The sequence below is a fragment of the Rana temporaria genome, chromosome 2 (assembly GCF_905171775.1).
Source record: "Rana temporaria chromosome 2, aRanTem1.1, whole genome shotgun sequence".
Classification (NCBI taxonomy): domain Eukaryota; kingdom Metazoa; phylum Chordata; class Amphibia; order Anura; family Ranidae; genus Rana; species Rana temporaria.
In genome coordinates, this window is record NC_053490.1 from 485564994 (window position 1) to 485592897 (window position 27904).

General features: G+C 44.6%; 1 protein-coding gene across 4 annotated transcripts in view; it reads right to left on the reverse strand.

The window, feature by feature from the left end:
• The window catches only part of SAMSN1 (SAM domain, SH3 domain and nuclear localization signals 1), a 144125-nt gene that overhangs the window by 21491 nt on the left and 94730 nt on the right, over nt 1-27904 (reverse strand). For 2 of the 4 annotated variants that reach the window (XM_040338801.1, XM_040338800.1), the window contains one exon: nt 3786-3857. In XM_040338801.1, coding sequence (XP_040194735.1) covers nt 3786-3857 — 72 coding nt within the window. Of the gene's footprint in view, nt 1-3785; nt 3858-25381; nt 25524-27904 lie in introns of those variants that run through there. The other 2 variants (XM_040338802.1, XM_040338803.1) reach the window with 2 other exon arrangements.

The window sequence follows — 27904 nt, forward strand, 5'->3', positions numbered from 1 at the left end:
AACCTCACTGATATTATTTTATCTGCACCTTGATCTGTATCTTTAAGGACCACCCACCGCCAGAAAAGATTTTAAAGCCCAATGCAGGTTTTTTTTGGTTGGGACTCCAGCCTTGTTATATAACGTTCTGTTGTGCAACTTCCCCGTCGCATTCTAATGTAACCTTTCTCAAACTTTTTACCTAGGAGGAATGCTTCAAATATTGTTCAGGTTCTCAGGGAACCCCTGCAAAAATATATATATATATATATATATATATATATATATATATATATATATATATATATATATATATATATATACCTACAGCTCATGGTGCAAAAGCATGATTAATAATTTAAAGAAAGTTTAACAAAAATAAAAATTATTTTGGCGTACTAAGCGTATTTCACACTCAGGGTAGATAATTTTGTTATCACCCCCTATACAAAGACAAAAAAACTAAAACTGCAGAAATGCAACCTAGACAGTAAAAATGGCAGTTAGTGGTTGGTGAAGGAGTAATGCCACGTACACACGACTGGAAATTCCGACAAGAAAAGTCTGATGTGAGCTTTTGGTTTAAAATTCCGACCGTGTGTAGGCTCCATCAGAATTTTTCTGTCGGAATTTCCCGGCAAGAAAAATTTGAGAGCTGGTTCTTGGAGGAAATTCCGATCGTCTGTATGCAATTCCGACGCACCAAAAACCACGCATGCTCGGAATCAAGTCGACGCAGGCTCAGAAACATTGAACTTCATTTTTCTTGGCTCGTAGTAGTGTTGTACGTCACTGCGTTCTTGACGATCGGAATTTTGTGTGGCCGTGTGTGCAACACAAGTTTGAGCCAAGATTCAGTCGGAAAAAAAATCCACAGTTTTCTTGTCGGAATTTCCGATCGTGTGTACGTGGAATTAGTCTTTAGATTTCAATTACAGGTATTTATAGAACGCCAACAATTTACACAGCACTTTACAAATACAGTATATTGTACAATCATATCAGTCCCTGCATTCAAGGAGTTACAATCTAAGATCCCTAACTCACATTCATACATACACATCCTAGGGTCAATTAACCTAGCAGCATGTTTTTGGTGTGTGGTAGGAAAGCAGAATAATCAGAAAAAACTGACACAGACACAGGGAGAATGTGCAAAGTCCAGGCAGTAAATACTATAGTTGGGATTCAAACCAACAAACCTAATACCACCAGGCAGAAATTCTAACCACTTAGCCATTGTGCTGCCCATGGTAGTTAGTAGAAAACTGCTCCCTTGTATTGGTGTTCAGTGTAAGTGGGCACTCAACCCACCATTGGTCAAGAAACCACTAGCAACCTCAGGAGACACCCTAGGGTTAGAAAACACCACTCTAAGGTGTAGGGATGAGGCTGCTATGTAAGAAAGGGAGCTGCATGAACCAGGGAACACACAAACCTGAATTTCCACAGGCTGAGATTCAGGGGTCCTTCAGATAAGGAAATACTGCTAACCATAGTGATTTACTGTAGTTAGTAGGCCAATCAATCGCACCATCTAAATGCCAGGATAGGAATTGTCTTCTAAATACGTTCAAAGTCAAAATTTCTAATTTGTTTAGAATGCACTATAAAATTGAATTTATATTACCACCTTTATAAATAAATGTTTAAAATTCTAGTACAATATCCTTTTTTCAGTGATTAAGAGATTAAAGTATGATCTTCCAGGCTTTCCTGCTGAAGCATAATTATAAAACTGCATTGCAATTTCCAAAATCAAATATTGATAATAATTTTATCATCCCTTCCTATTGACCATAATGCAAACCACAAGGTAAAAATATACCATACTTTAAGTCAGTGGTTCTCAACTCCCGTCCTCAGGACCCACTAACAGGCCAGGTTTTAAGTATTACCTTGGTTGAGATGCAGACTAGAATACTGCAATTACTTTGCCTGTGATGAATTTCAGTTATCTTGCAAACCTGACCTGTTGGTCGGTCCTGAGGACAGGAGTTGAGAACCACTGTTTTAAGTGCATGATTTACAGTATAATATAAATGCCTTGAGGGGGATGATATATATATATATATATATCATGTATGTATTATATACATAGGGACACCATTACCTAGGCCAGGCAAGCTTTATGCCGCGTACACACGATCGTTTTTCGGCATAAAAAAAAACGATGTTTTTCAGCATGTCCAAAAAACTACGTTTTTACAACTTCATCATTAAAAACGATGTTGCCCACACACCATAGTTTTTGAAAAATTATGAACAAAGCGCGGTGACGTACAACACGTACGACGGCACTCTGAAGGGGAAGTTCCATTCGCCTTTGGGCTGCTTTTAGCTGATTCCTTGTTAGTAAAAGACGATTCATGCTTTTTTGTCGGTTACAGCGTGATGAATGTGCTTACTCCATTATGAATGGTAGTTTTACCAGAACGAGCGCTCCCGTCTCATAACTTGCTTCTGGGCATGCGCGGGTTTAAAACGTCGTTTTAGCCCACACACGATCATTTTTTACAACCCGAAAAATTCCATTTTTTAAAACGACGCTAAAAAATGCAGCATATCCGAATTTTTTTGGGGCGTTTTTCAGAAGCCGAAAAACGATGTGAAGTCCACACACGATCATTTTAATTAGTATAAGTGCACCAGGGCTTAACCCCCAGCAACAGTCACTAGGATCTTTCACACCGACCTGTATCCATAGTGTCCCAGGGTACCTGAATGCCACCCTCCAGGCTCAGGTAGACAATTTCTCAGTGAATTTTCCACACTGGATTCCTATCATAGCCCCACTGTTAGCTTCATGGAATCTAGCAAAATAGGCCCCCCAGTTCTGCCATATCTGGGAACTCCATGAGAACGAGTAGAACTTTCAGCAGTGCTGCCCTGGGAAAGTCTCCCCCTAAACAAGAGCAGGGGAGATCCAGGCTACAGACTATTTATGCTTACTTCCAACCACCATCTGGGCACCCTACCCCAGGGATTGGCTGAGACAACATAAATATTCAGCAGGTGATTTGCTTCATCCAGCCTATTATGTTTTATCCATCCAGCCCAACTGCAGCTAGTAAAGCCCATAACAGCCCAAAGAAATCACAGGCTGCACAACTGAATACAGGAGAGCCACAAGAACTATGTTTGCATAACCTAACTAGCAGCCTATCTAGGGGGTGCTACACATATATATAATAAAATCTAAAATAGTTAAAGCGGGGGTTCACCCTGTTAAAAAAAAAAAAAATGTTTTTTTTTATTATTCCATTACTTTCGGCATCGTAACGCGAGCTACGGTATGCCGGTCCTAAATTTTTAATCCCCGTACTCACTGTGCTATCGTTGATTGAAGAATCCGGGGAATGGGCGTTCCTATGGTGAGAGAAGGTGATTGACGGCCGGCCCTGGCACGTCACGCTTCTCCGGAAATAGCCGAAATAGGCTTGGCTATTCACGGCGCCTGCGCATAGCCTGTGCGCAGGCGCTGTGAATAGCCGAGACCTACTCCGGCTGTCTTCGGGGAGCGTGACGTGCCAGAGCTGGCCGTCAATCATCCTCCCTCTCCATAGGCACGCCCATTCCCCGCGGGAGTCGGATTCTTCAATCAACAATAGCACAGTGAGTACGGGGATTAAAAATTTAAGACCGGCATACCGTAGCTCGCGCTACGATGCCGAAAGTAATGGAATAATGAGGTGAAGGAGGGTGAACTACCGCTTTAAAAAAAAAATTTACAACAATATTTTATTTATTTAATAACTGTTTATGTATAACAGGGTAGTGTGGTGAAAATACCATAAGTCACCAACCTCATTTAAGTCTTCTGCTTTGGAAATGGAAGGTTTCTTGAAGCGATCAAAAGTTCCAAAACTGCTGGTACGCTAGGTGGAGAAAAGTAATAATAAAAAAAAATCAGTACAAACTGATTACCAAAATAGAAGGATCGGGGCATTTTTTTCCTTCTAAATTAATTGATAAATCTTTGACAAAACCGAGACTGAAAATTTCTGAAAGGAGAATCCTATCTTTGGCAATTGTACCTGCAAGATTTCGTTCCCCCCTACTTCTTTATGGGTGAAAATCACTAAAGATTTCAAAAATGGAGACATAAGAGCAATAAAATCCAGACTTTAGTAATAAAATCCAAAAAACTAAATAAAATAAAATGGTAATTGGCAGTAAAAAACAGATTTTTCCCCACTTTAGCTAAAACTAGACAAAAAGTATTGCCTGAAATTCCACTTCTGAACCCTATCTAAATGATATTTAGTCTCTCTTTTGCCACTTTTTCAGCCACTTTCTATCTACATGCTCTCCAGCAAGGGCTGCATGGCATTTCTGAGGGCGGGATTCCAGCTGGTGACAACAGTAGACCAGCCTGTGTAATGTGTGTTGAAACTATTAGTTTCATAGAGATGCTCATGCAATGGGATGACAATGCAAAAACACAACAGAGAGACAGGGACAGAGCGTTGTCACCCCCGAACAGGAAAAGCCTTCACAAAAACCTTTACAGCAGGATCACTGTTGTATTGATTGATTGAAATATGCATTTAAAAATATTGAAAATTACTGTTGAAAACACATTTATGTGATATATCATATGAGATTTTAGTGATTAGCTTTACATACACTTGAATGCCAAATATACTTTAAACTCATTTGAAAACTCGCATCTTTTTATACCTAGTCCTGTAGCCCTCTATCCTATAAATTAGGGGTTTCCAAACTGCGGCCCGAGGGCCAGATGTGTCCCTTTGCTAGCCTTTATCCACCCCTTGATTCCTCCCATTGATATGAGGCACCGTTCCTCCCACTAACACCAACAAGGGGGCACTATTTCTTCCACTGATACCAATGATGGGATACTATTTCTCCTACTGACCACCAACCCTGAGGCCATATTTATTCTCACTGATGCTGGGCCTGGGACATTTTCTGCACCCACTGGCCACAATCTGGCCTTCGTAAATTCTGAAGGACAATAAACTGGCCCTTTGTTTAAAAAGTTTGGAGACCTCTGTTATAATTGATTATTTTTTGCTTAGAAATACCTTTAAATATCCTTTGCTTAATGTGAAAATGTTGTTTCCAGCTCTGACACTGCAGTGCCCTGTGAAAACAGAGCTGACTAATAGCCACACCCCTTGTCCACAGACTTGTATTGCAGACAAGGGAAAGGGGATGTGTCTAACCAGTTCTTTTACGTTATAGAGAAGTGTTTCTTAACCTTTTTTTAGTCAAAGCATCCTTTAAAAGTTTGCAAACTCTCAAGGCACTCAGATTAAAAAACGCAAATGTTACTTATCAATGGGAAACCTAAGTTAGGGAGATGTACACCACCTTGATGAAATTAACTTCACATCAGAAACTCCCTTTCCCATCAGAGAATCTGCCATCACATCAGAGACAACCCTTCCCACCTGAGTCCTCCCTTCATGCCAGAGGTCCCCCTACACCTCACAGTCCCCCCATCATGTCAAAGTCCCGACTATACATCAGAGCCCCCCATCATCACATAGTTCCGTTATCACAGAATCAAAGGCCCCACATCACATCAAAGTGATTATACATGAGAGCCCCAAACACATCAGAGTACTCCCATGACAGAGCCCCCCATCATCAGAGTCTTCCAATAACATTATAGTGCACCACACCACATAGTCCTCCCTGGATCACGGAGTCCCTTTGTCCATCTCTGAACCAGGGTCAATTGGGTCAAATGCTTCCGACATCCCTTTGTAACACAAAAGGCACTCCAGGGTGCCACGATACCCTGTCTGAGAAACACCATTATAGAGTGCACTCTGGTGCCTATTACTTCCACCCCAAACTCGCTCATCCATGTTTTTATGGAACTTGCTTTGTGCACTGGTGTGTAGTCATGTTGGTACAGGAAGGAGCCATCCTCAAACTGTTCCCACAAAATTGGGAGCGGGAAATTGTCCAAAATGTCTTGGTATGTTGACGCCTTAAGAGTTTCCTTCACTGGAACTTAGGGGCCCAGCACAACCCATGAAAAACAACCCCACACCATTATCCCCCCTCCACCAAATGATTTAAACCTGTGCATAAAGCAAGGTTTATAAAGACATGTATGAGCGTGTTTGGGGTGGAGGAACTTGACTTGCCTGCACTGACTTTAACACAATAGAACACCTTTGGGATGAATAAGAACAGAAACTGCAAACCAGGCCTTCTCATCCATATCAGTGCCTGACCTCACAAATGCGCTTCTGGAAGAATGGTCAAACATTCCCATAGATACACTCCTAAACCTTGTGGACAGCCTTCCCAGAGGAGGTGAAGCTGTTATAACTGCAAAGGGTGGGCCAACTAAATATTGAACCCTATGGACTGAAACTGGGATGCCATTAAAGTTCATGCGTATGTAAAGGCAGGCCTTCCAATATTTTTGACAATATAGTGTATATTCTTCCTGTGCCTGTCTGGGTTTCCTCCGGGTCTCTGGTTTCCTCCTACACTCCAAAGACATGCTGGTAGGTTAATTTGATCCTGTCTAAATTGGCCAAAGTATGTGTATGTATGAATGTGAGTTAGCGACTTTAGGTTGTAAGCTTCTTGAGGGTAGGGACTGATGCGAATGTACAATATATGTAAAGTGCTGTGTACATTGTTGATGCTTTATAAGTTCTTGTAATAAATAAATATCAATGTCTGTGACTTTAGTTGGGCTTTAAGTTGTACTTTAGCAGACTTGCTTTTTACTGAGCTGTGCTATGCTATTGTCTCTTGAAGTGTGTCTCCGGTCATATTTTGAAATTGCTGTATGTCAGATTACCCACCCTGCCCATCCTTCCAATGCCGCCCACCCGTGTGCCAGCAACGCTTAGACATGACACGCACAGGCAGAAGGGGCTAATCTGCCCTCATTATCTTTACCACTGTCAGACTCGCTTCCATCTCTATATCTGCTGGCCTCTAAAAAGACAGAAGTAGCTTTTGATGTGTCAGCAAGCTATCAAACTTGGCAAACATTGCAAGAAACAGGGCAGAGGAGGGGAAGAAAAATTCCCTGCGAGTTCTGGGATTCGACTCGCGCCCTAGCCTTATTTTGCAACACTTTTGTGTTTTAAAATACCGAAAACAGTGCAGCTCCCTGTATCCGAGGTCCTACACAAAGTAAAAAGGCCAGCACCAGATTAGTTTATTTGATGTATCACTTTGATTCATCTAGTTAATGATCAGAGCAGAACACAGCCCTTGGCGCTGTTTTGTTTCTGTGAGCCTCCCTCCAGCGACGTCCTGCCATTAATTCACTGGCATGTGCCAACTCAGCATATCAAGGTCACTCTTGTCTTTCAAGGGGAACCTTTGGAGACATAATAAAACTGACAGAAAGTTCTTTTTTTTTTTTTGCATGCTTTATGTTTCTGGAGTTCAACGGTAGCAGTTAATATCAGTGAGCTTATAGAGTTTGTGATCTTTATGCTTCAAGATTGTTTTTTTTTTCTTTTTTTGGTTATACAGTTTTTGAAGATAAAATAGTGACAGATTTATGCAATCTTCCTAGGAAATATGTAATCTGCAGCAGGTTTGAAATGCAAGATGTCTTTTCTTTAAAAAAAAAAAAAATAGCAGTTTGCTGCCCTTGCAGATTGAAGTTAGTAAATTGTTTACTTGTGTGTTCTACTGTATCTTGCATTTTTTTTTTTACTGCTAGGAAAGCTGCTGTCCGGCGTCTTCTTTGTTATATGTATCAAAACCATTGGGGTAGCATAAGGGGTTGCAGGGGTCACAATCGCAACCCCACCCCTAGCTCCAGGGGGCCCCTGTACCCTCCCTGTCATATTATCATGTCCTCCAAAAAGTCCAGCTCTGATCTGCCCAAGGGCCCCACAGCCACGCTCCAGTACTGGGCTTCCACTTTGCCTCCCACGGTCCACACCTCTCCGTTTTCATTGGCTGGGGACAAGTTCAACTTTTGCATCGGGCCCACAAGCTTCAAGCTACGCCTCTGACCGAAGAAGTCCACATTACATGACCCTGTGCAGTTTTAGGAGGAAAAACCCTTCAGGGCTTGTTCATATATGCTTTAACCCTTAAAATGCCTACCAACCATGCCGCAACTGCATGCATTTCATGCAGTTTCAGGGCAGTTGCAGCATGGCCCTATTCAATTGAATGGGTCACCACCTGCCAAATATAACATTCCATATTTTTTTTGCTGCAGCCATGAAACAAAGCATTGTGGCCATAGCATGGGTACAACCTTGAGCAGTTGCATTTCTATGTGCAGCTGAGCGGTCAGGGGATGTTAAAACTGCTCTATAGCCGAATGACGGCTACAGCATGGTTGCACATTGCTGGAATGGTGTCATATGTAGCGCCCAGAAGCGATTCAGTTCGCATGCGCCGCGCTTTATAAGTTTTTCATTCATTCATTCATTCATATGGCATCCTCCCGTAATTGCACTTTTCACATGCCCAGGCATCTGTGATCAATGTTTACTTAATACACAGCTGATCACAGATTGCGGTAAAGAGCCAATCACAGCGGCTCTTTACCAGGTAATCAGCTGTGTCCAATTACAGCTAAACACAGTGTAAACAGGATTTGCCATTTATCGGCATTCCTCTCCTCACGCTGACAGCACATGTTTAAGGCTTCATGCATACTGCTGCTCCTAAGAAGAAGGCAGAAGAACCAAAGGCTGCTAAACGCGTCTAAACGCACCTAAACGTGCCTAAACGCTAGACAGGTGAAGCACTTCAGTGTTTATTCAATTCAATGGCCATAATAAATAAAAATTGTGGCCAATAAAATAAACACCCAAACACCAAATGCTGCTAAACTTGCCTTTTTAATGATAATTTTCTCCTGTCGGGAGAAACACATTTTACCAGTGTGCATGAGGCCTTAGAGAAGAAAAACATTTTTATTTAGTCATATACAGCATGTGGAAGAAATCAGAAATTTTTTTTTGCGGACAATCATCTTACTCAAAATGAGCAAATGAGTCCACTTGACACAGATGCTTGTGGACTATAGGGGACAGGGATGTATCAGGGGCTGACGCTGCCTGAGGCAGCCATTACCGAACACTTGCCTAGTCCCTGGCATGAATACTGTGGCCTTGGTGCTGCCTCCACTGTGCCTTCATGAGTACCGCCATAGGTGGCTGCCTCAATTGGCCTCATTAGCCGAACCACTCTAAAAAGGGATTTGTGTTACCTTTATTTGAATGTTGGCAGGCAACTCTTTTATCAGTTTTATCCCCTGCTGTCTGCAGAAGACAATCAGCAGGGGTGAAGTAAATGAGCATCTATCTAAAAACCCATCATACAGGAACAGGCTGGCCTTTCAATAGATGTAGAGAGGATAGTGGCTGCAGCAGGTATTGACTGTGTGCAATTCCCATTAGCTACATTGCAAGAGAGTAGAAGATGGTTGCAATCCTGCTGTGTTTAAGTTTTAAGGTGATTCTGTATTGAATATAAATTCAAAAAATGAATGCAAAGTTTTAAAATAAGAAGAGCGCTAACCCACCATAGGAGCTGCTGATTAGAATGGGTCCTATGTTCTTTGCTGCGACCTTGCCCAAAAAAGCTTAGCCTTGAACACACCAGGTTGAGTGTATAAACCTATAATATCACAGGAAATCACTGAAAGTAAAACTTAGTAATACTTAGTACCCAGTAGTAGCACTATATCAAATAAACCACAGACCAAACAAGGTAGTAAAGGCAAACTTAATATATCACCACCCACTCTGGTCGCCAACTAGGCAAGCATAACATGGATTAACAATGGTAATAACACAATTTAACAAAAATAGAACAGTAAGGACTAGGCATAAGATGAATTTGGAGTCCATATCAGCAATGCCAACTCAAGTGCAGCAGTGAGCAGTAGTAAAGTTGTATGTACTGAGTGCTGGAACTATACGGCCAAGGAGCATTTATAGTGACAATGCTAGTCCTAGACCGACTGAGCATGCACTGACCAAAAGAAAAGGAGGATGTAGCAGAATAATTATAACAGGAGAAGCAGTCCTTTGAGATGTTATTTTGCTAGCTATCATTGGGGCCCTTTAGGAGCGTTGGTGCAATTAGCAACAGTCCCAGTTAACCTGCATGCGGTATAGGTACAGTATAGGTATGGTATAGTCTTGCACAGGTGCTAGCTAAATGTGGTTTAGATGCGGTAAAGGTTTGGTATAATGCGGTGTAGGGTTGGTTGGTTGGTCTAGGGGCAGTCTAGGTTTGGAAAAAGTGTGATATAAGGTGCTAGGTGGCCCAGCACCTGACTATATAAGTGCTTGCACATACCATCCCCAGGGGCGGACTGACCATTGAGTCACTCGGCACTGCCCGAGGGCCCCATGCCACTAGGGGGCCCCATCAAGGTTGCCAGGCTCAGTAAAACCAGGGACAGTATGTAAAAATCTATGTTTTTTTTACATCTGTCCCTGATATGTCCGAAACCGACATGCATTTGATGTGAAAATCCTGAGATTTTAGCTGCCCCGCCTCTGCACTGCCTCCTGGCGTGGTGGCCATCTGTAAGCCCAGGGGCCCCATAATCTTATTTGCCCGGGGGCCCCAAGAGTTGTCAGTCCGCCCCTAACCATCCCCATACCTTCCTGGCCGCTCAGTCTAGCACTAACAAGCCCCCAAAAAACACCTTCTGATTATGGGGCACCCTCCACTGCCTTCAATAATTCATTGCTTAATGCTAATTCAGTGCTCTGAGACCTAAGTATTAACATGCGGGATTAAGTATTCACCTCTTATCAGATTTGGCCAGGAAGCAGATACCAAAAACCGGACAGTTTGTTCCAATCCAGAACACTATAACATAAAGGCAGGGGGAGCAAGTTTTGAACTTTAGAGAGAAGTGGTGGAAAATGTGTGCAAACAGCAAATGGTATCGGTTCTGAAGAAGGTTACTCATGGATCAGTATAGAGTCACTGTAATACTGCAAACAAAAAAACATTTGTAGTGTTGTATAACTCTGTGACACGTCAGTAGTAAACCTATTTATTTGCAAAATTGCTTACAAAAAAAATCTATTGCATTTTTATTACTTATCAGCAAAACTTGACCCATTTTTAACTCTTTAGTCTGGAAAAAACTGTTACCATGTCTTACAATAATCAGACGTTTGCCAGCTTGGAATCAGAAGAAGCTGCCAGACAGCACACATGTTGCTGTACCTATCAGTGAAGCTGATCATTAATTTGTAAGTGTTATATGCTCCCTAGGACTTGCTGTACTATGGTTGTGTGGCATAAATAAAAAAAACATCTTCTTAGCCACTTGAGTACTAACTTGTATATACAGTGCCTTGAAAAAGTATTAATAACCCTTGAAATTTTCCACATATTGTCATGTTGTCCATATGCTGTAGAACCATCTTTTGCTGTAATTACAGCCCATTACAGCAATTTTTGCCCATTCTTCTTTTGCAAAATAGCTCAAGCTCTGTCAGATTAGATGGTGAGTGTCTGTGAACAGCAATTTACAAGTCTTGCCACAGATCATGAATTGGATTTAGGTCTGGACTTTGACTGGGCCATTGTAGCATATGAATATGCTTTGATCTAAACCATTCCGTTGTAGCTCTGGCTGTATGTTGAGGGTCGTTGTCCTGCTGGAAGATGAACCTCCGCCCCAGTCTCAAGTATTTTTCAGACTCTAAGGCCGCGTACACACGGTCGTTCCAAACCGATGAGAATGGTCTGATGGGCCATTTCCATCGGTTCACCGCTGAAGTGGCCTGATGGTCTGATGTGCGTACACACCATCGTTCCAAAAACCGATCGGGTCAGAATGCGGTGACGTCAAACACACGACGTGCTGAATAAAACAAAGTTCAATGTATCCAAGCATGCGTCAACTTGATTCTGAGTACCGATGCTTTCTGTACTAACCATCGGTTTGGAGCGATCGGGCAGCGGTCCATCGGTTCGATTTTGAAGCATGTTTTAAAATTTTGGACTGAAGGAAAACAGACCGATGGGCTATACACACGGTCGGTTTGGACCGATGAAACTGAACCTCGGTCCATTCTCATCGGTTTTGTCCGACCGTGTGTACACGGCCTTACAGGTTTTCTTCTAAGATTGCCCTGTATTTGGCTCCATCCATCTTCCCATCAACTCTGACCAGCTTCCCTGTTCCTGCTGAAGAAAAGCATCCCCACCACATGATGCTGCCACCACCATGTTTCACGGTGGGGATGATGTGTTCAGGGTGATGTGCAGTTTTAGTAAAATACATTTAAGTTTTTGATTGTAACATGACAAAATGTGGAAAAGTTTAAGGGGTATGAATTCTTTTTTGAGGCATTGTACCCCATTCATTACCAGGCCATTTTCCAGTTTTCAGTGCCGTAATTGTTTGACTGACAATTACTTCACCATGCAGCACTGTAGCCCAATCATTTCATGTTATTTTCCTTTTGCTGGTATTTAGTAACCACTGGGTTTTATTTTTTACTATATAAAGGAAAAAAGTCCCCCAACATTGGGATTGCTTACATTTACCTGTCATTGTTTTAGCTTACAAAAAGCAATCCCACAAATATTGGTGGTCGGTGGCAGTTTAGTTGGGGGTGAACTTGATGACCCCCAACCAATAACAGATCAACCTCACCCGCTGATTGGCGAGGAGGAAGACTTGTGTCTTTTTTTCAACCTGACTTATGCCGCGTACACACGATAGGTTAAACCGATGAGAATGGTCTGATGGACCGTTTTCATCGGTCAAAACCGATTGTGTGTGGGCGCCATCGGTTATTTAACCATCGGTTAAAAAAAAGCAAACTTGCTTTAAATTTAACCGATGGATTCCTAACCGATAGGTCAAAACTGATCGTTAGTAGGCACAACCATCGTTTAAAAATCCATGCATGCTCAGAATCAAGTCGACGCATGCTTGGAAGCATTGAACTTCGTTTTTTTCAGCACGTCATTGTTTTTTTCGTCACTGCGTTCTGACACGATCGTTTTTTTTAACCAATGGTGTGTAGGCGCGACGGACCATCAGTCAGCTTCATCGGTTAACCGATGAAAACGGTCCATCGGTCCGTTCTCATCGGATGGACTGATCGCGTGTACACGGCATTACTATGTAACTATGTGGACACGTCACTAAAACAATATTCTGACTGTTATACTAGAAAATATAAGAATGGCTGATGATGGATTTAAAAACTTGACTATATACAGTACAAAAGCTTCGGTATATTTAATGGGCCCTCTTTACATTCAGGGCCCCCATGCAGCAGATAAGCGGTAGAACAATAGGTTTCCCTTGAACAGGAAACACCTCCGTCAATATACTTTACAAGAGAAAGGAGAGTGATGTGACAATATACATACTATAGTGCTTTTAAATATATTGTGCAGAATAAATGACACGTTAGTGAATTTTATTGGAAGTGAGGTGCGCCCTGTGCATTATTCTAAAGTGTAATGATCTAACCACACAGTATTTATGAAATACCATTAGTGCCATCCTATACCCTGTAATGGGAACACAGCACTGAGAAGCCTCCGGAACAGAGAACGAGTCTCAGGAGATGTCAGTGAGAAAATTGATCTCCCGTCTCAGTGGATTTTCACTGTCTGGTTCCTTAACAAATTCCACAGTGACAGCTGTGCTGCAATATTAATGTTGTATGGGCCAGGAACGCTCATTCTGTCATGTTACATAACAGGAGAGACACAGAACACAAAGAAATAGGGAGCAGAATGGCAGATCCACGGGTATGAGGAAGAGCTGTGAATAGCGATATTTCGTTTTCCACCTATTAAATTCCTAAATGGAATGCATTGGCCTCAATGTTAAGATGTATATTTAGAAGAACAAGAATCTCTTCAATGTGTTTCCTATAATCCTGGTCTCTATGTATAATTTGTCATTTTATATGTATCTGGTAGAACTATACAGTAGGTGCTCATTACACATGCAGGTTCCATAGCTCCCAACTGTCCCTGATTTCGAGGGACTGTCCCTGATTTGGAGCAATGTCCCTCTGTCCCTCTTTCCCCCTCATTTGTCCCTCATTTTGGTCTGATCTATATAGTTGTGTATAAAATGCACTTTTTATCTTTCAAAAGGTGTTTCCCAGTGCTAAACCTTTCATCCAAATGATAAATTGCTGTATTTATAAATTTTAAAAGCTAATATAAAGGAATAATATTGGGGGAAAAAAGGTCCCTTGTTGATTCAATTAACCTTTTTTTTGGTTAATTCTCCTTTAAGGGGTGTGTGGCAGGGGGCGTGTCCTATTTGCTAGTAGGTGTCCCTCATTTCCATCTCAAAATGTTGGGAGGTATGAGGTTCTGCTTTCTGTTTTGCAGTGCTACAAACTGGTCGTCCTTTACTGGTGCTTCTCAAAAACAAGCATTACCTAAAGTGGTTGTAAACCTTTAGTGACAAAAAAAAACACCTGCAAGACAAAGACATAATGAGCTAGTATACATAGTAGCTCATTATGTAATACTCACCTGAGATCGAAGCCTTTGCCGCGGTGCCCGTACACAGCACCGGCTGCCGACATCACTCCCTGAGTTGCTTCCGGGTATCGCGGGCTCTGGTCATGTGATTGGCCGGAGCCGCCATGACATCACTCCCGTGCATGCACGCAGGAGTCGCCGGTAACGGCACAGTCTAACTCAGGGGTGCCCAACCTTTTGAAGAGCAAGGGCCACCTAAGCGACATGGTAACCAGTCGCGGGCCACAATGAGCCGAGTGGGTGGATGGCAGCCAACTCTACTATATAGAGCGCACTCTATTTTTTTTTTTTTTTTACGGATTGAATTGGAGGTAGGCGTTTGTAAGTGGACACAAGTCCAATTGGGTCAGACTGACCATGTCAAATGGGCCTATGGCTCAGTGCAGGTAACCTGCAGGTGCACTGCTCTGCACCTGCGGATCAGTTTGAAAGCAGCCCAGCAACCACTGCAGAACAGATATGCCCATATATACACTGTGATTTTAGTAATAAACTTACCTTTAATAACAGTATTTTATTCTATTCTTTCCCATAGCAGGAGGTCGCGGGCCATATCAGAGGACTCAGCGGGCCACATGTGGCCCCCGGGCCACTTGTTGGGCACCCCCGGAACTGAAGCAACGGCACAACATGCCATTGCTTCAGTGCGCAGGTGCCGATGACTTCAGCACATGCAGACACAGGGGATATCTCCTAAACCGTGCAAGTTTAGGAGATATCCAGGGTAGCTACAGGTAAGCCTTAATATAGGCTTACCTGTAGCAAAACATGTGTAGTAAGGTTTTATAACTACTTTAAAAAGTATAGATATGGAGACACTCCACCCACATATGAAATATGTATCTCTAACTATCCTTTCAATAGCTTGTACCCAAATTGCAAAATATTGGAAATCCCCCTCTGTCCCGAGTCTATCAGAGGTTAAAAAAACAAATCAATGTCATATATAGTTTTGAACGGACAATGGCGTACATTAAAGGCTCCCAAGATCAATATCACAATAGATGGTTAATATGGCAAAAATATAGAGCAAGGCCATAGACCTTATATACTCCCCCCTACAGCAAAACTAAGATCTCCCTCCGTGCACGCAACCCTTTATCTGCTTCATATTTCATTTTCCAGATGGGCTTTTCCACTGGAAGCTATTTTGTTGGTTTTACTATATTACTGTATTTCTTTATTTTTTATTCTTCATTTTTGTATAATATGCTATCTCCCATGAGGAGTTGTTAACGTTTGAATATGGCGATGTATCATTGAATTTGGATATCTATGCTTAACCACAATTTTCTTGCGTATGTGGGAGCAAAAGTCTACCCCACTTAGATTATACATTGTAAGTTTTTTTTTTTATTGTAAATTGTTAACATTCAATGAAAAATTATAAAAAAAAAAAAAGGAGGAAAAAAAACGTGGGTTGTTGTCCAATGTCCATGTGACCAGATGTGATCAGAATTTTTTAGTGTTAAGCCTCGTACACACGACCGAGAAACTCGACGGGTGAAACACATCGAGTTCCTCGTCGAGTTCCTTGTGAAGCCGCCGAGGATCTCGGCGAGCCAAATTTTCCCATTCCCGTCAAGGAAATAGAGAACATGTTCTCTTTTTGGCCCGACGAGATCCTCGACGGTTTCCTCGTCGAAAAGTGTACACACGACCTCGTCGTTTCCTCGGCAACAAAAAAAAAACCCAGCAAGCTTCTTGCTGGTTTTTGCAGAGAAACTCGGTCGTGTGTACGAGGCTTTAGTTTTCCATATTAGGAAAAGGTCGAATGGTATTGGCAACAATTCAAATTCTATGGCCATTTTCTATCTTTTAATGCATAAGATAAGACCCTTTGGGGCTGCTGACCCACCACAGACCACAAACCACCTATGGGCCAGATTCTCGTACAGCGGCGTATCTTTGCGGCGGCGTAACGTATCTGATTTACGTTACGTCTCCGCAACTTAGACGGGCAAGTGCTGTATTCTCAAAGCACTTGCTCTGTAAGTTGCGGCGGCGTAGCGTAAATCGGCCGGCGTAAGCCCGCCTAATTCAATTTTGGAACAGGGGGGCGTGTTTTATGTAAATGTTCTGTGACCCGACGTGATTGACGTTTTTCACGAACGGCGCATGCGCCGTCCGTGGAAATCTCCCAGTGTGCATTGCTCCTAATACGCCGCAAGGACGTATTGGTTTTGACGTGAACGTAAATTACGTCCAGCCCCATTCACTGACGAGTTACGCAAACAACGTAACATTTTCAAATTTTGTCACAAGAACGACGGCCATACTTAACATTGGTACGCCGCACTTACGCCACCATATAGCAGGGGTAACTAAATGCCGGGAAAAGCCTAACGTAAACGGCATAACTGTACTGCGTCGCCCGGGCGTACGTTCGTGAATTCGCGTATCTAGCTGATTTACATATTTCGACGCGTAAATCAGCGTACACACCCCTAGCGGCCAGCGTAAAAATGCAGTTACGATCCGACGGCGTAAGAGACTTACGCCTGTCGGATCTAAGGGAAATCTATGCGTAACTGATTCTAAGAATCAGGCGCATAGATACGACGGCGCAACTCAGAGAAACGACGGCGTATCTGGAGATACGCCGTTGTATCTCCTCTGAGAATCTGGCCCTATGTGTCTTATATTAGGTCACCAGTTGTTTGGCTAGGGTGCAAAATGATTGCAGTGAAATACAAAGCTCCATACAAATATTTATATTTAAAGTGGAACTTCACTCTCATAATCAACATTGATTATTTTTAACGTGAGTGTAAAGATAATTATAAAAAATAAAATAACAAACATCTATACTTACCTGCTTTGTGCAATTGGAAAGGAATTGTACAGAGCGGCCGCAAACCTCCTTTTTTCAGGTCCCCCCCACCGGGCTCCTTGGCCCTCCGCTCTGTCCAGTGCCCCCAAGGGAATGCCGCTTCCCATGGGGGCACTCATGTGAGCTCATACCCCCCGCAACTGTGTGCAAGTGTACCTAGAAGATTTGATGCTGTTTTGAAGGCAAAAGGTAGTCACATCAAATATTGACTTGATTTGGATTTGGATTTTATTAATTGATAAAAAATAAACTATTAACACTTACTATTTCTAAAAGCATTCTTAATTTACAGCATTTTTTTTATAACTGACTAAAACTTTTGCACAGTAGTGTATATATATCTTTTCACCCACCTGCCGATAGGCCGCGTATTTGCATGCTGTCGGCATTCAAATGTAAACACACAGATCCCGGTACTTTTAGGGGAGAAATGACCGATCGTGTGTTCACACAAGGTATGAACACCGATCTCTCTCTTCCAATAGTAAGTCCCATCCCCCCACAGTTAGAACACAGTGAGGGAACACAGTTAACCCCTTGATTGCACCCTATTGTTAAAAAGTGTCCAATTTGTCCGCTGCAATATCGCAATGCCAATAAAAATCGCTGATCGCCGCCATTACTAGTAAAAAAAATAATAGAAAAAAATGCCATAAAACGACTCCCTATTTTGTAGACGCTATAACTTTTTCGCAAACCAATCAACATACGCTTATTGCAAATTTTTTTATATCTTTTTTGAGGGATATTTATTATAGCAAATAGTAAAGAAATATTGCTTTTTTTTATCAAAATGATTTTTTTTGTTTATAGCGATAAAAACCGCAAAGGTGATCAAATACAACCAAAAGTAAGCTGTATTTGTGGGGAAAAATGGACTTTTATTTTGTTTGGGTACAGTGTCGCATGACTGCGCAATTGTCAGTTAAAGCGACACAGTGCCAAATTGTAAAAAGGGCTCTGGTCAGGAAGAGGGTAAAATCTTCCAGGGCTGAAGCTGTTAAAGAGGCAGCCATTTACAACAATCTTACAGACTTACAAGAGTACACTGAAACAGTGACTGCTTACATCAAAAAGTGCATAGATGATGTGACAGTCACCAAAATTATCACCACACTTGCCAACCAGAAGCCACATGCCATTGACAATGATACTTCTCTCCCGGATGCACTCAACCACTTTTATACACGGTTTGAGATGCAGAACCAAACGCCTTCACAAAAACTACCCATATCCCGAAACAACCGGGCGCTCTGCTCTTCTCCAGCCGACATAATGAAGACCCTGTTCCAGATCAACCAACTGAAGGCTACTGGCCCTGATGACATACCTGGACGTGTACTGAAAGACTGTGCTGTACAGCTGACATGTCCTCACAGATATATTTAACATTTCCCCAAGCCAGGCGGTTGTCCCTACATGTCCACAAATCCACCACCATAATTCCAGTGCCAAAGAAGACACCTGTGTCCTGTTTGAATGACTATCGTCCCATAGCACTAACTCCAATAATGATGAAGTGCTTTGAGAGGTTAGTCATGCATCACATTAAGTCCAGTCTTCTAAACACGCTGGACCCATATCAGTTTGCATACCATCCAAACCATTCTATGGACGATGCAGTATCCTCTACCCTCCACCTGGCCCTTACCCACTTAGAACAGAAAGACTCTTATGTTAGAATGCTGTTCATTTACTTCACATAGCTCAGCATTTAATACAATATTTCCTTAGCAACCTATCACTAAATTGAACTCGCTGGGCCTCAACTTGCCCCTCTGCAATTGGATCCTGGACTTTTTAACCAGAAGATCTCAGTCATTCCGGGTTGGCTACAGCACCTTGAGCACTACCACACTGAGCACGGGTGCCCCATAGGGATGTGTGCTCAGCCCGCTGCTCCTCACACAGTTGACCCACGACTGTACTGCTAAGTTCAGCTCCAACCATATCATGAAGTTTGCAGATGACACAACTGTGGTTGGTCTCATCGGCAACAATGATGAAACGCTCTACAGAGAGGAAATGGCACAACTAGTTAAATGGTGTAGTACAAACAACCTGTCCCTTAATGTAAGCAAAACAAAGGAGGTTGTGATGGATTTCAGGAGAAATTCTGTTGATCGCTCCCAGGCCCGGATTTACTCCCTTTGCCGCCCCAAGGCCGGGTCCTTCAATGCCGCCCCGCCTGCGCAGTACAGGAGGGACATTATCCCCCGGGGGACTTTTTCGGCAGGACACTGAAAAGCGGGAGGGGGTGCTGCTGCCGAATATGACATTGAGAACATTTCACCTCCTCTTCCCTCTGTTTTCTCTCCTCTCACCATCCGTGACATGACCTGGGGGGACTCCCAAAATAAAATTTTCCTCTCCTCTCAGCTGCAAAGCCGCCCCTGCACCCACTGCCGCCCGAGGCCTGGCTTTGTTGGCCTTGTCTGCAATCTGGCCCTGATCGCCCCTCCTCCCCCACTGACCATCCGCAGCTTGACTGTGGAGAGAGCCATCAGTACTAAGTTCCTGGGAGTGCACATCTCAGAAGATCTTACCTGGAAAACCAACATCACATCACTAACCAAGAAGGCACAATAACACCTATATTTTCTCCGCCGCCTTAAAAAAGCCAGTCTCCCTCCACCTATCCTTACTACATTCTATAGGGGAACCATTGAGAGCGTGCTGACCAGCTGCATCATTGTCAGGTATGGGAATGGCAGTTCTGCTGACCGCAAGACCCTGCTAGTGAAGACGGCTGAAAAGATTATTGGTGTCTCTCTCCCTCCATCCTGGACATTTTCCATACACGATGCTCAAGCAAAGCTACTGGTATCGTGAAGGATCCTACCCATCATTCCCACAGTCTTTTCCAGTTTTTGCCATCAGGTAGAAGGTACCGGATTATCAAAACCCAGACTATCAGACTACTCAACAGTATTTCCCCCCCAGGCTGTGAGAGCCCTCAACTCCAATTCTCTCTGAAACCTTGTCTACAACTTTTCAACAACCCAGTCAACCCCTGGGTCTACTGGGACCAAAGAGGTACTTCCAGAGGCAGGGAGCGAGCTTACATTCACCCCAGGGCTGAGTCCATGGCTATAATGGGAAGTAAGAACAGAATTTGGGCGCCAGTCACTTTGTATATTTTCAATGCTTTAATGGAGAACTTGAAAGTAGTAATAGGATAGAGGATTAAGGGAGGTTTCAGATACCTTTTAGCAGATCGCTTACAGACTCCTTGAATCCAAAGACAAAAACAGCTTTCTTTTAGAAGATCTTGGAAAGGTCCCTCACACAGACATAGCAACCAGTATAATTTCTGGATAATTCTCTCTCACAGGACTTAGCAGCCAGTAGAACTCCTGGACAAGTCTCTCTCACAAACTTAGCAGCCAGTAGGACTCCTGGACAAGTCTCTCTCACAGACTTAGCAGCCAGAGAACTCCTAGACAAGTCTCTCTCACAGACTTAGCAGCCAGAGAACTCCTAGACAAGTCTCTCTCACAGACTTAGCAGCCAGTAGAACTTCTGGAAAAATCTCTCTCACAGGATTTAGCAGCCAATAGAACTCCTGGACAAGTCTCTCTCACAGACTTAGCAGCCAGTAGGACTCTTGGACAAGTCTCTCTCACAGACTTAGCAGCCAGTAGGACTCTTGGACAAGTCTCTCTCACAGGACTTAGCAGCCAGTAGAACTCCTGGACAAGTCTCTCTCACAGACTTAGCAGCCAGTAGGACTCTTGGACAAGTCTCTCTCACAGACTTAGCAGCCAGTAGGACTCTTGGACAAGTCTCTCTCACAGGACTTAGCAGCCAGTAGAACTCCTGGACAAGTCTCTCTCACAGACTTAGCAGCCAGTAGAACTCCTGGACAAGTCTCTCTCACAGACTTAGCAGCCGGTAGAACTCTTGGACAAGTCTCTCTCACAGACTTAGCAGCCAGTAGGACTCTTGGATAATTCTCTCTCACAGACTTAGCAACCAGGGGCTAGTTACCTTGATTTAGATTTGTAGAGCAGGTTCACAGTACCAAAACCTTTAAGCCATTCGGCGGTACTGTGAGGATAGTTTTAATGTAGGTGCATCCTCCAACCAAGTCACCAGGCCCTCCTGAGAGACCAGCCTTCATCCTGGCTCTCTCCAGCAGGGGCCCTCCCCTGGATCTTCTCAGTTTGGCTTGGCTTCTTCCAAACAGGCAAGACAGCCTAGGACCACCTCAGGATTAGTAGGCACCTGACAGGCTTCTGGGCCTACTTGCAGAGCTTGCAGCAATGTAGCCTCAGGCCAGAAGGGCCACAAGGTAAGGACTGACTAGAGCACATGGCATCTGTCCAATAAATACCCTTTCCCATAATGCACAGCGGTCTAGACCCTACTACTGGGCTGTTTCCAGAAAAAAGAATATTCATTATAGCTCAACCGTGTTGTAAATCTCATATTGGCCTGTTGTACAAGTGACACCTACTGTCAATAGTGAGAATTGCACAACTCAGTCAAGTTTAATGCAGAGCCAAATAAACTATATACAATCAATCTGAGCTGTTTACAGCTCAGACAGAAACTACATTTACACTATAGCCCCATTTTTAGGAACAGGGGGCTACATATATATTGTGACCAAGAACATCTCACTTCCCCTCCTTTTTACGCTTGAATATGTACTAGACACTGTTATAAACACTTGCTGCTACTAAGACTCTTAGAAATACACAGTATGGGCCAGATTCTCGTACCTCCACGTAAAATTGTGCAGGCGTAACGTATCTGATTTAGGTTACGCCTCCGCAACTTACACGGGCAAGTGCTGTATTCTCAAAGCACTTGCTCCGTAAGTTGCGGCGGCGTAGCGTAAATCGGCCGGCGTAAGCCCGCCTAATTTAAATTTGGATCAGGGGGGCCGTGTTTTATGTAAATGTACTGTGACCCGACGTGATTGACGTTTTTCCCGAACGGCGCATGAGCCGTCCGTTGAATTTCCCAGTGTGCATTGCTCCAAAGTACGCCACAAGGACGTCATTGGTTTCGATGTGAACATAAATGACGTCCAGCCCCATTCACGGACGACTTACGCAAACGACGTAACTTTTTCAAATTTCGACGCGGGAACGACGGCCATACTTAACATTGTTACGCCGCACTTATGCCACCATATAGCAGGGGCAACTATACGCCGGGAAAAGCCTAACGTAAACGGCGTAACTTTACTGCATCGGCCGGGCGTACGTTCGGGAATTCGCATATCTACCTAATTTGCATACTCAACGCGGAATTCGACGGAAGCGCCACCTAGCGGCCAGCGTAAATATGCATTTACGATACGACGGTGTAACACAGTTACGCCTGTCGGATCTAAGGGAAATCTATGCGTAACTGATTCTAAGAATCAGGCGCATAGGTACGACCACGCAACTTAGAGATACCACGGCGTATCTGTCGTATCTCGTTTAAGAATCTGGGCCTATATGTACAGTTACATAGGGCCATATCCTCAAAATCCACAGAATCAGTTTTCCAAAGTTAGGCAGAAGATCCGACATGTGTAAGGGACTTACACTGCCGGATCTTAGGATGCAGTACCGCATCCGCCGCTGGGGGCATTTCGAGTCGAAATGCCGCTTCGGGTATGCAAATTAGCACTTAGGGCGATCCACAAAGCTTTTCAGCTTCGTTTTTTCGCTGTAAGTTTTAGTTTGCAAGTGTAAAATTAGGGCTGCTTTTACAAAGTGTAAAGTTAGTAACACCATGTAAAAGCACATTCAAGCGACGGCATTTGGTATGAATCATGAGGGAGAACTCCACGGCAATTTGTAAAATCAAAACCGGCATGGGTTCCCCCCCAGGAGCATACCAGGCCCTTAGGTCTGGTATGGGTTGTAAGGAGACCCCCCCTACGCCGAAAAATCGACGTAGGGGGTCCCCCTACAATCCATACCAGACCCGTATCCAAAGCACGCTACCCGGCCGGCCAGGAATGGGAGTGGGGACGAGCGAGCGCCCCCCCCCCCCTCCTGAGCCGTACCAGGCCGCATGCCCTCAACATGGGGGGTTGGGTGCTCTGGGGCAGGGGGGCGCACTGCGGGCCCCCCCACCCCAGAGCACCCTGTCCCCATGTTGATGAGGACAGGACCTCTTCCCGACAACCCTGGCCGTTGGTTGTCGGGGTCTGCGGGCGCGCTTCAATCATTGCAGCGAGAAGATGCGTCGGGTCAACATCGGAAGAAGGGAGAAGAAGAGAAGAGAAGAAGATGACGTCACAGAAGACCGCGCTGGCTGCCTGCTAGTAATTGAGCTAACACACGAAGATAGCAGGCAGCCAGCGCTGAAGGAGAAGGCACCGGACAGCGAGAGGAAGAACCGGGGTGCGCCGAGTCAACAGCGGAGAGCGCGGCGAAGATAGAAGAAGACCCCCGGAGAGCGGAGAAGACCCCCCCGGAGAGCGGAAGAAGAAGCCCCCCCCCCGGAGAGCGGAAGAAGAAGCCCCCCCCCGGAGAGCGGAAGAAGAAGCCAGGGTTGTCGGGAAGAGGTCCTGTCCTCATCAACATGGGGACAGGGTGCTCTGGGGTGGGGGGGCCCGCAGTGCGCCCCCCTGCCCCAGAGCACCCAACCCCCCCATGTTGAGGGCATGCGGCCTGGTACGGCTCAGGAGGGGGGGGGGCGCTCGCTCGTCCCCACTCCCATTCCTGGCCGGCCGGGTAGCGTGCTTTGGATACTGGTCTGGTATGGATTGTAGGGGGACCCCCTACGTCGATTTTTCGGCGTAGGGGGGGTCTCCTTACAACCCATACCAGACCTAAGGGCCTGGTATGCTCCTGGGGGGGGGAACCCATGCCGGTTTTTTCTTTGAAAATTGGCATGGAGTTCTCCCTCTCAGGAATGCATGCCGAGCGACGCTGTCATTTTTTTTTACATTTTTTTTTCCCGACGCAACTTTTTTTACCCGGCGCGATCCACAAAACTCGGCGTAACGTAACTTCGCGCATGCGCAGTACGGCCGGCGCGGGAGCGCACCTCATTTAAATGGGACTCGCCCCATTTGAATAGGAACGCCTTGCGCCGGCCGGATTTAAGTTACACAGCCTGAAATTTCTAGGTAAGTGCTTTGTGGATCGGGCACTTAGGTAGAAATTTTAAGGCAGTGTAACTTAAATGGGATTTTTTAAGTTGCGCCAGGTTTTTGTGGATATGCCCCGTAGTTCCCAGATGTTCATCATTTTTGTTTTATTTTAAGTTCTTCGCTGTTTTTTATTCTTTGTATATTTTTAATTCTGTTGAATTAGTATGTAGCACCGTGGCCCTGTGAGATACGACATTTTGTTCTACCATATTTCCCCATGTGTAGTAGATGGATAATAAAGCTTGACTTGACTTGAAGTAAGTGCAGTCCTGTGACCCAGAAGTGAAGTATGGCCAAAAAAAAGGCTTTGGCCATACATCTCTTTAATACTGCTTAAAATAGCTTACAGCGCTCTGCACTTCCCCCCTATAGGATGTAGCTTTATCCAGATGTGTAAAGCAGTGTAGCAACATCTTGTAAACATTTGTTGCTTAATAAATTACACATACCATATATGACAATTACACGGGGGGATTGCTTTGGGTGCCACTATCCTTGCTCACAATAACCAACTACACATCTGTATTTGTAGTATGACTGAAATCGAGAATGTGATCAATTTGGCACCACAGACAATTCTTACCTTTCAATCCCTTTATAAAGAAACCCATAGAAGCACAATACAAACACAAGGCTGGGTCCCATAGACACCAAATTACTTTTTATTTTTCATTAAAATAAATAATAGAAAATCCCTGTGCTATTAAAAAATACAAAAGACAGAAAATATATCAGAGCATAATGAGATAAGTAGAGCTGCTACGTGCAATCACTATACACATAAAAAAACAACCAATCAGATAAGATCTCTGTAATAACAGGGATGTCCATGACTTTATTTTCCATTGGGAAATAAAAATTGGTTGATTGCTGTGGCCAGTTGTTCATTATTAATTTGGCTTTCATGCCCCAGCCCAAAAACAAGGAGCAATCTCAGTGCAGACCTAACATGGCAAACAATCTTTTCTTCTTACCTTTGGTTTCTGGCTTTTCTCCTTGTCGGAGACATTGGACGGCTTTCTTTTCAGCATTTTTTTTCGGTAGGTGGCCCAGGCTGGACGGAGCACACTAGCTGCCTGACAGTCTATAGCTGTCTGTTTTACCTCAGGCTTCCTCATTGTTGGAGGATGTGACACCACGACACCAGCGAGTGTTTTGCAATGCACGCTTTTCCTGTCAGTGTAATATTCCGTTCATGAAAACTGTTACATTACCCCCGAAGAATCTCACCATCTAAAACCACAAGGCAGAGCTGAAACTGGTGATGGTGGGTGACTGACATTCTTATAGCAGACTAGGACTAATGTCAGGAATCACCAGACATACTTAGGGCCTAGTCACACTTGTGTGTTGTGGTAATGTATAGTAAAACTTATACATTAAAGCAGCTGCTGACTTTTAAAAAAGGGCACTTACCTGTCCAGGGCGCCCGCTATGTCGGCACCCAAAGCCGATCGATCCCTCGGCTGTTGGATGCTGCCGCCACCATCTTCTGTAAGGGAATCAGGAAGTGAAGCCTTGGGGCTTCACTTTCTTGGTTCCCTACTGCGCATGCGCAACTCGCGCTGCACAATGCCACTGGTCCCTGCTGTCTTTTGGGACCTGTGTGTTTCCCAGAAGACAGTATGGGGACAGGAAGGGACGTAGATACCCTCGGGTGGCTTGAGTATCTATGCCCGGAGAGTTTCCGGTTTTTAGGGTGTCATTGGAACGAGGAGTTCTACGTTGACCAATGCTTGCCGATGGGTTGTTCCTTCTCCTGTTCGTTATTTGAGCTATTCAGTTCATTTGTTGAATGGGTGGTTAGGGAAGTGTCGGGGGTGAGTTTTATAATTTATTACCTGGACGATTTCCTCTGCAGTGGGCCGGCTTCCTTTCAGGATCTGTAGGGTGCTCCAGGCTACGTTGGAGCCCATTGCCAATCGATTCGGCATCCCGTTGGCTCCCAAGAAGACTGAGGGACCCTGCACGGTCATCACGTTTATGGGCATCGTCCTGGACTCAGAGGCCATGGAATGCCAGTTGCCAGAAGACAAGTTGGTGGACTTGAAAAAGGAGGTTGCCGGGATGATGGGGTTGCGCAAAGTTCAGCTGCGGGTGCTCCAATCGTTCTTGGGGAAGATTAATTTTGGGTGTCGCATTTTGCCGATAGGGCGGGTGTTCAGTCGCAGGCTTGCGGCTAGTACAGTGGGAATCAGGTCTCCGAAGCATTTTGTGCATTTGGTTAGGGAACACAGGGAGGGTTTGAAGGTATGGCATACAGGTGCTATATTTAAATTTAGTGGGGAAATGAGAGAGTTATGTTGCTCTCATTCTTTAATTTGTCAAATTTGGCTGTTGCCAAATTTGGATTGTCCTGTGGGTCAGTCTGTGTCCCAGAGATGCGATCTCATCTCTGGGCGGCAGGTGGCGCCAGAGGGGGTCCAGGCAGAGCCGCTTCTTCCCAGAAGCCAATTGGAGGAGTTTTTCCTTGCAGGGCATGCTGGGGAGGGGTATTTCTGTGGCGGAGGCCGTTGTTCGGGGTTCTTCGCGGGGTTCCTGGTTCCAGATGCGGCACCCACCTTTAGGGTGTGCGCACATCACGGGCCCCACCACTATGGCCTACCAGGCCGGGGTCGCGTGCTTCGCGGAGGTCCTGACTCTGGGCTCTCATAGCCCGGAGCAACTGATGCTGCCAGGGGACCCCAGTGATTTACTGGGTTCCCAAACCTTTTGAGAAGATCCCAAGCTGGGTGCTGTTCGGTGGGGGATCGGTCTGAGAAGAACCCGGAGGCAGGTGATCAAACAGGGCTTGAACAAACCACCGGGGATCTGGGTGACCGGACACTGACAGGTCACATTCAAACTGTCAGTCGGTGACCCCAAAGACATACTGGGAGGATTTGCTCTACCGTCCTAACTTCCAAGCACTAGGCCTGTGGCAGAGGTCTCATCTGGACATCCCAATTTAAATTAGAGCCAAGTCTGTGGCAGAGGCTTGTTCCTCTCAGAAGTTCTAAGTGGCGCTCTGGCTGCCAGGTCTGTGAGAGAGGTCTGTCCAGGGGCACTTTACCCACTCCGGCTGGAGTGGCGACGTAGACGAATACAATTGCTAAAGGGCAGGTGTCGTGTTTGACCAGACAATAAAAGCATTGAAAACGTCAACCAACGGTTCTGGACATTCTATTTTTACTCTCAGCACTACCATCACCCCTAGACATAGTATAGAGGTAACTTAAATATGCCAATCCCAAATCTAACCAGCGGCTCCTCCGGGGGTAGCGCTAAATTTCAATGGTAGGGCGATATGGATGTCTGGGCGGGTGAGCAATTACGACTTGGAGCTCTTTACTGATGCTGCTGATTCCACTGGTTTTGGGGCAGAGATGGTGGAGTGCTGGTCCCTGGGCGCGGTCATGAATTAAGGAAGGTTTTACGAAGAATTTAGTGTTGCTGGAATTGTTTCCGGTGGTACTGGTGGTTGAATTGTGGGGAGCGTCGTTCAGGGACCTGAAGGT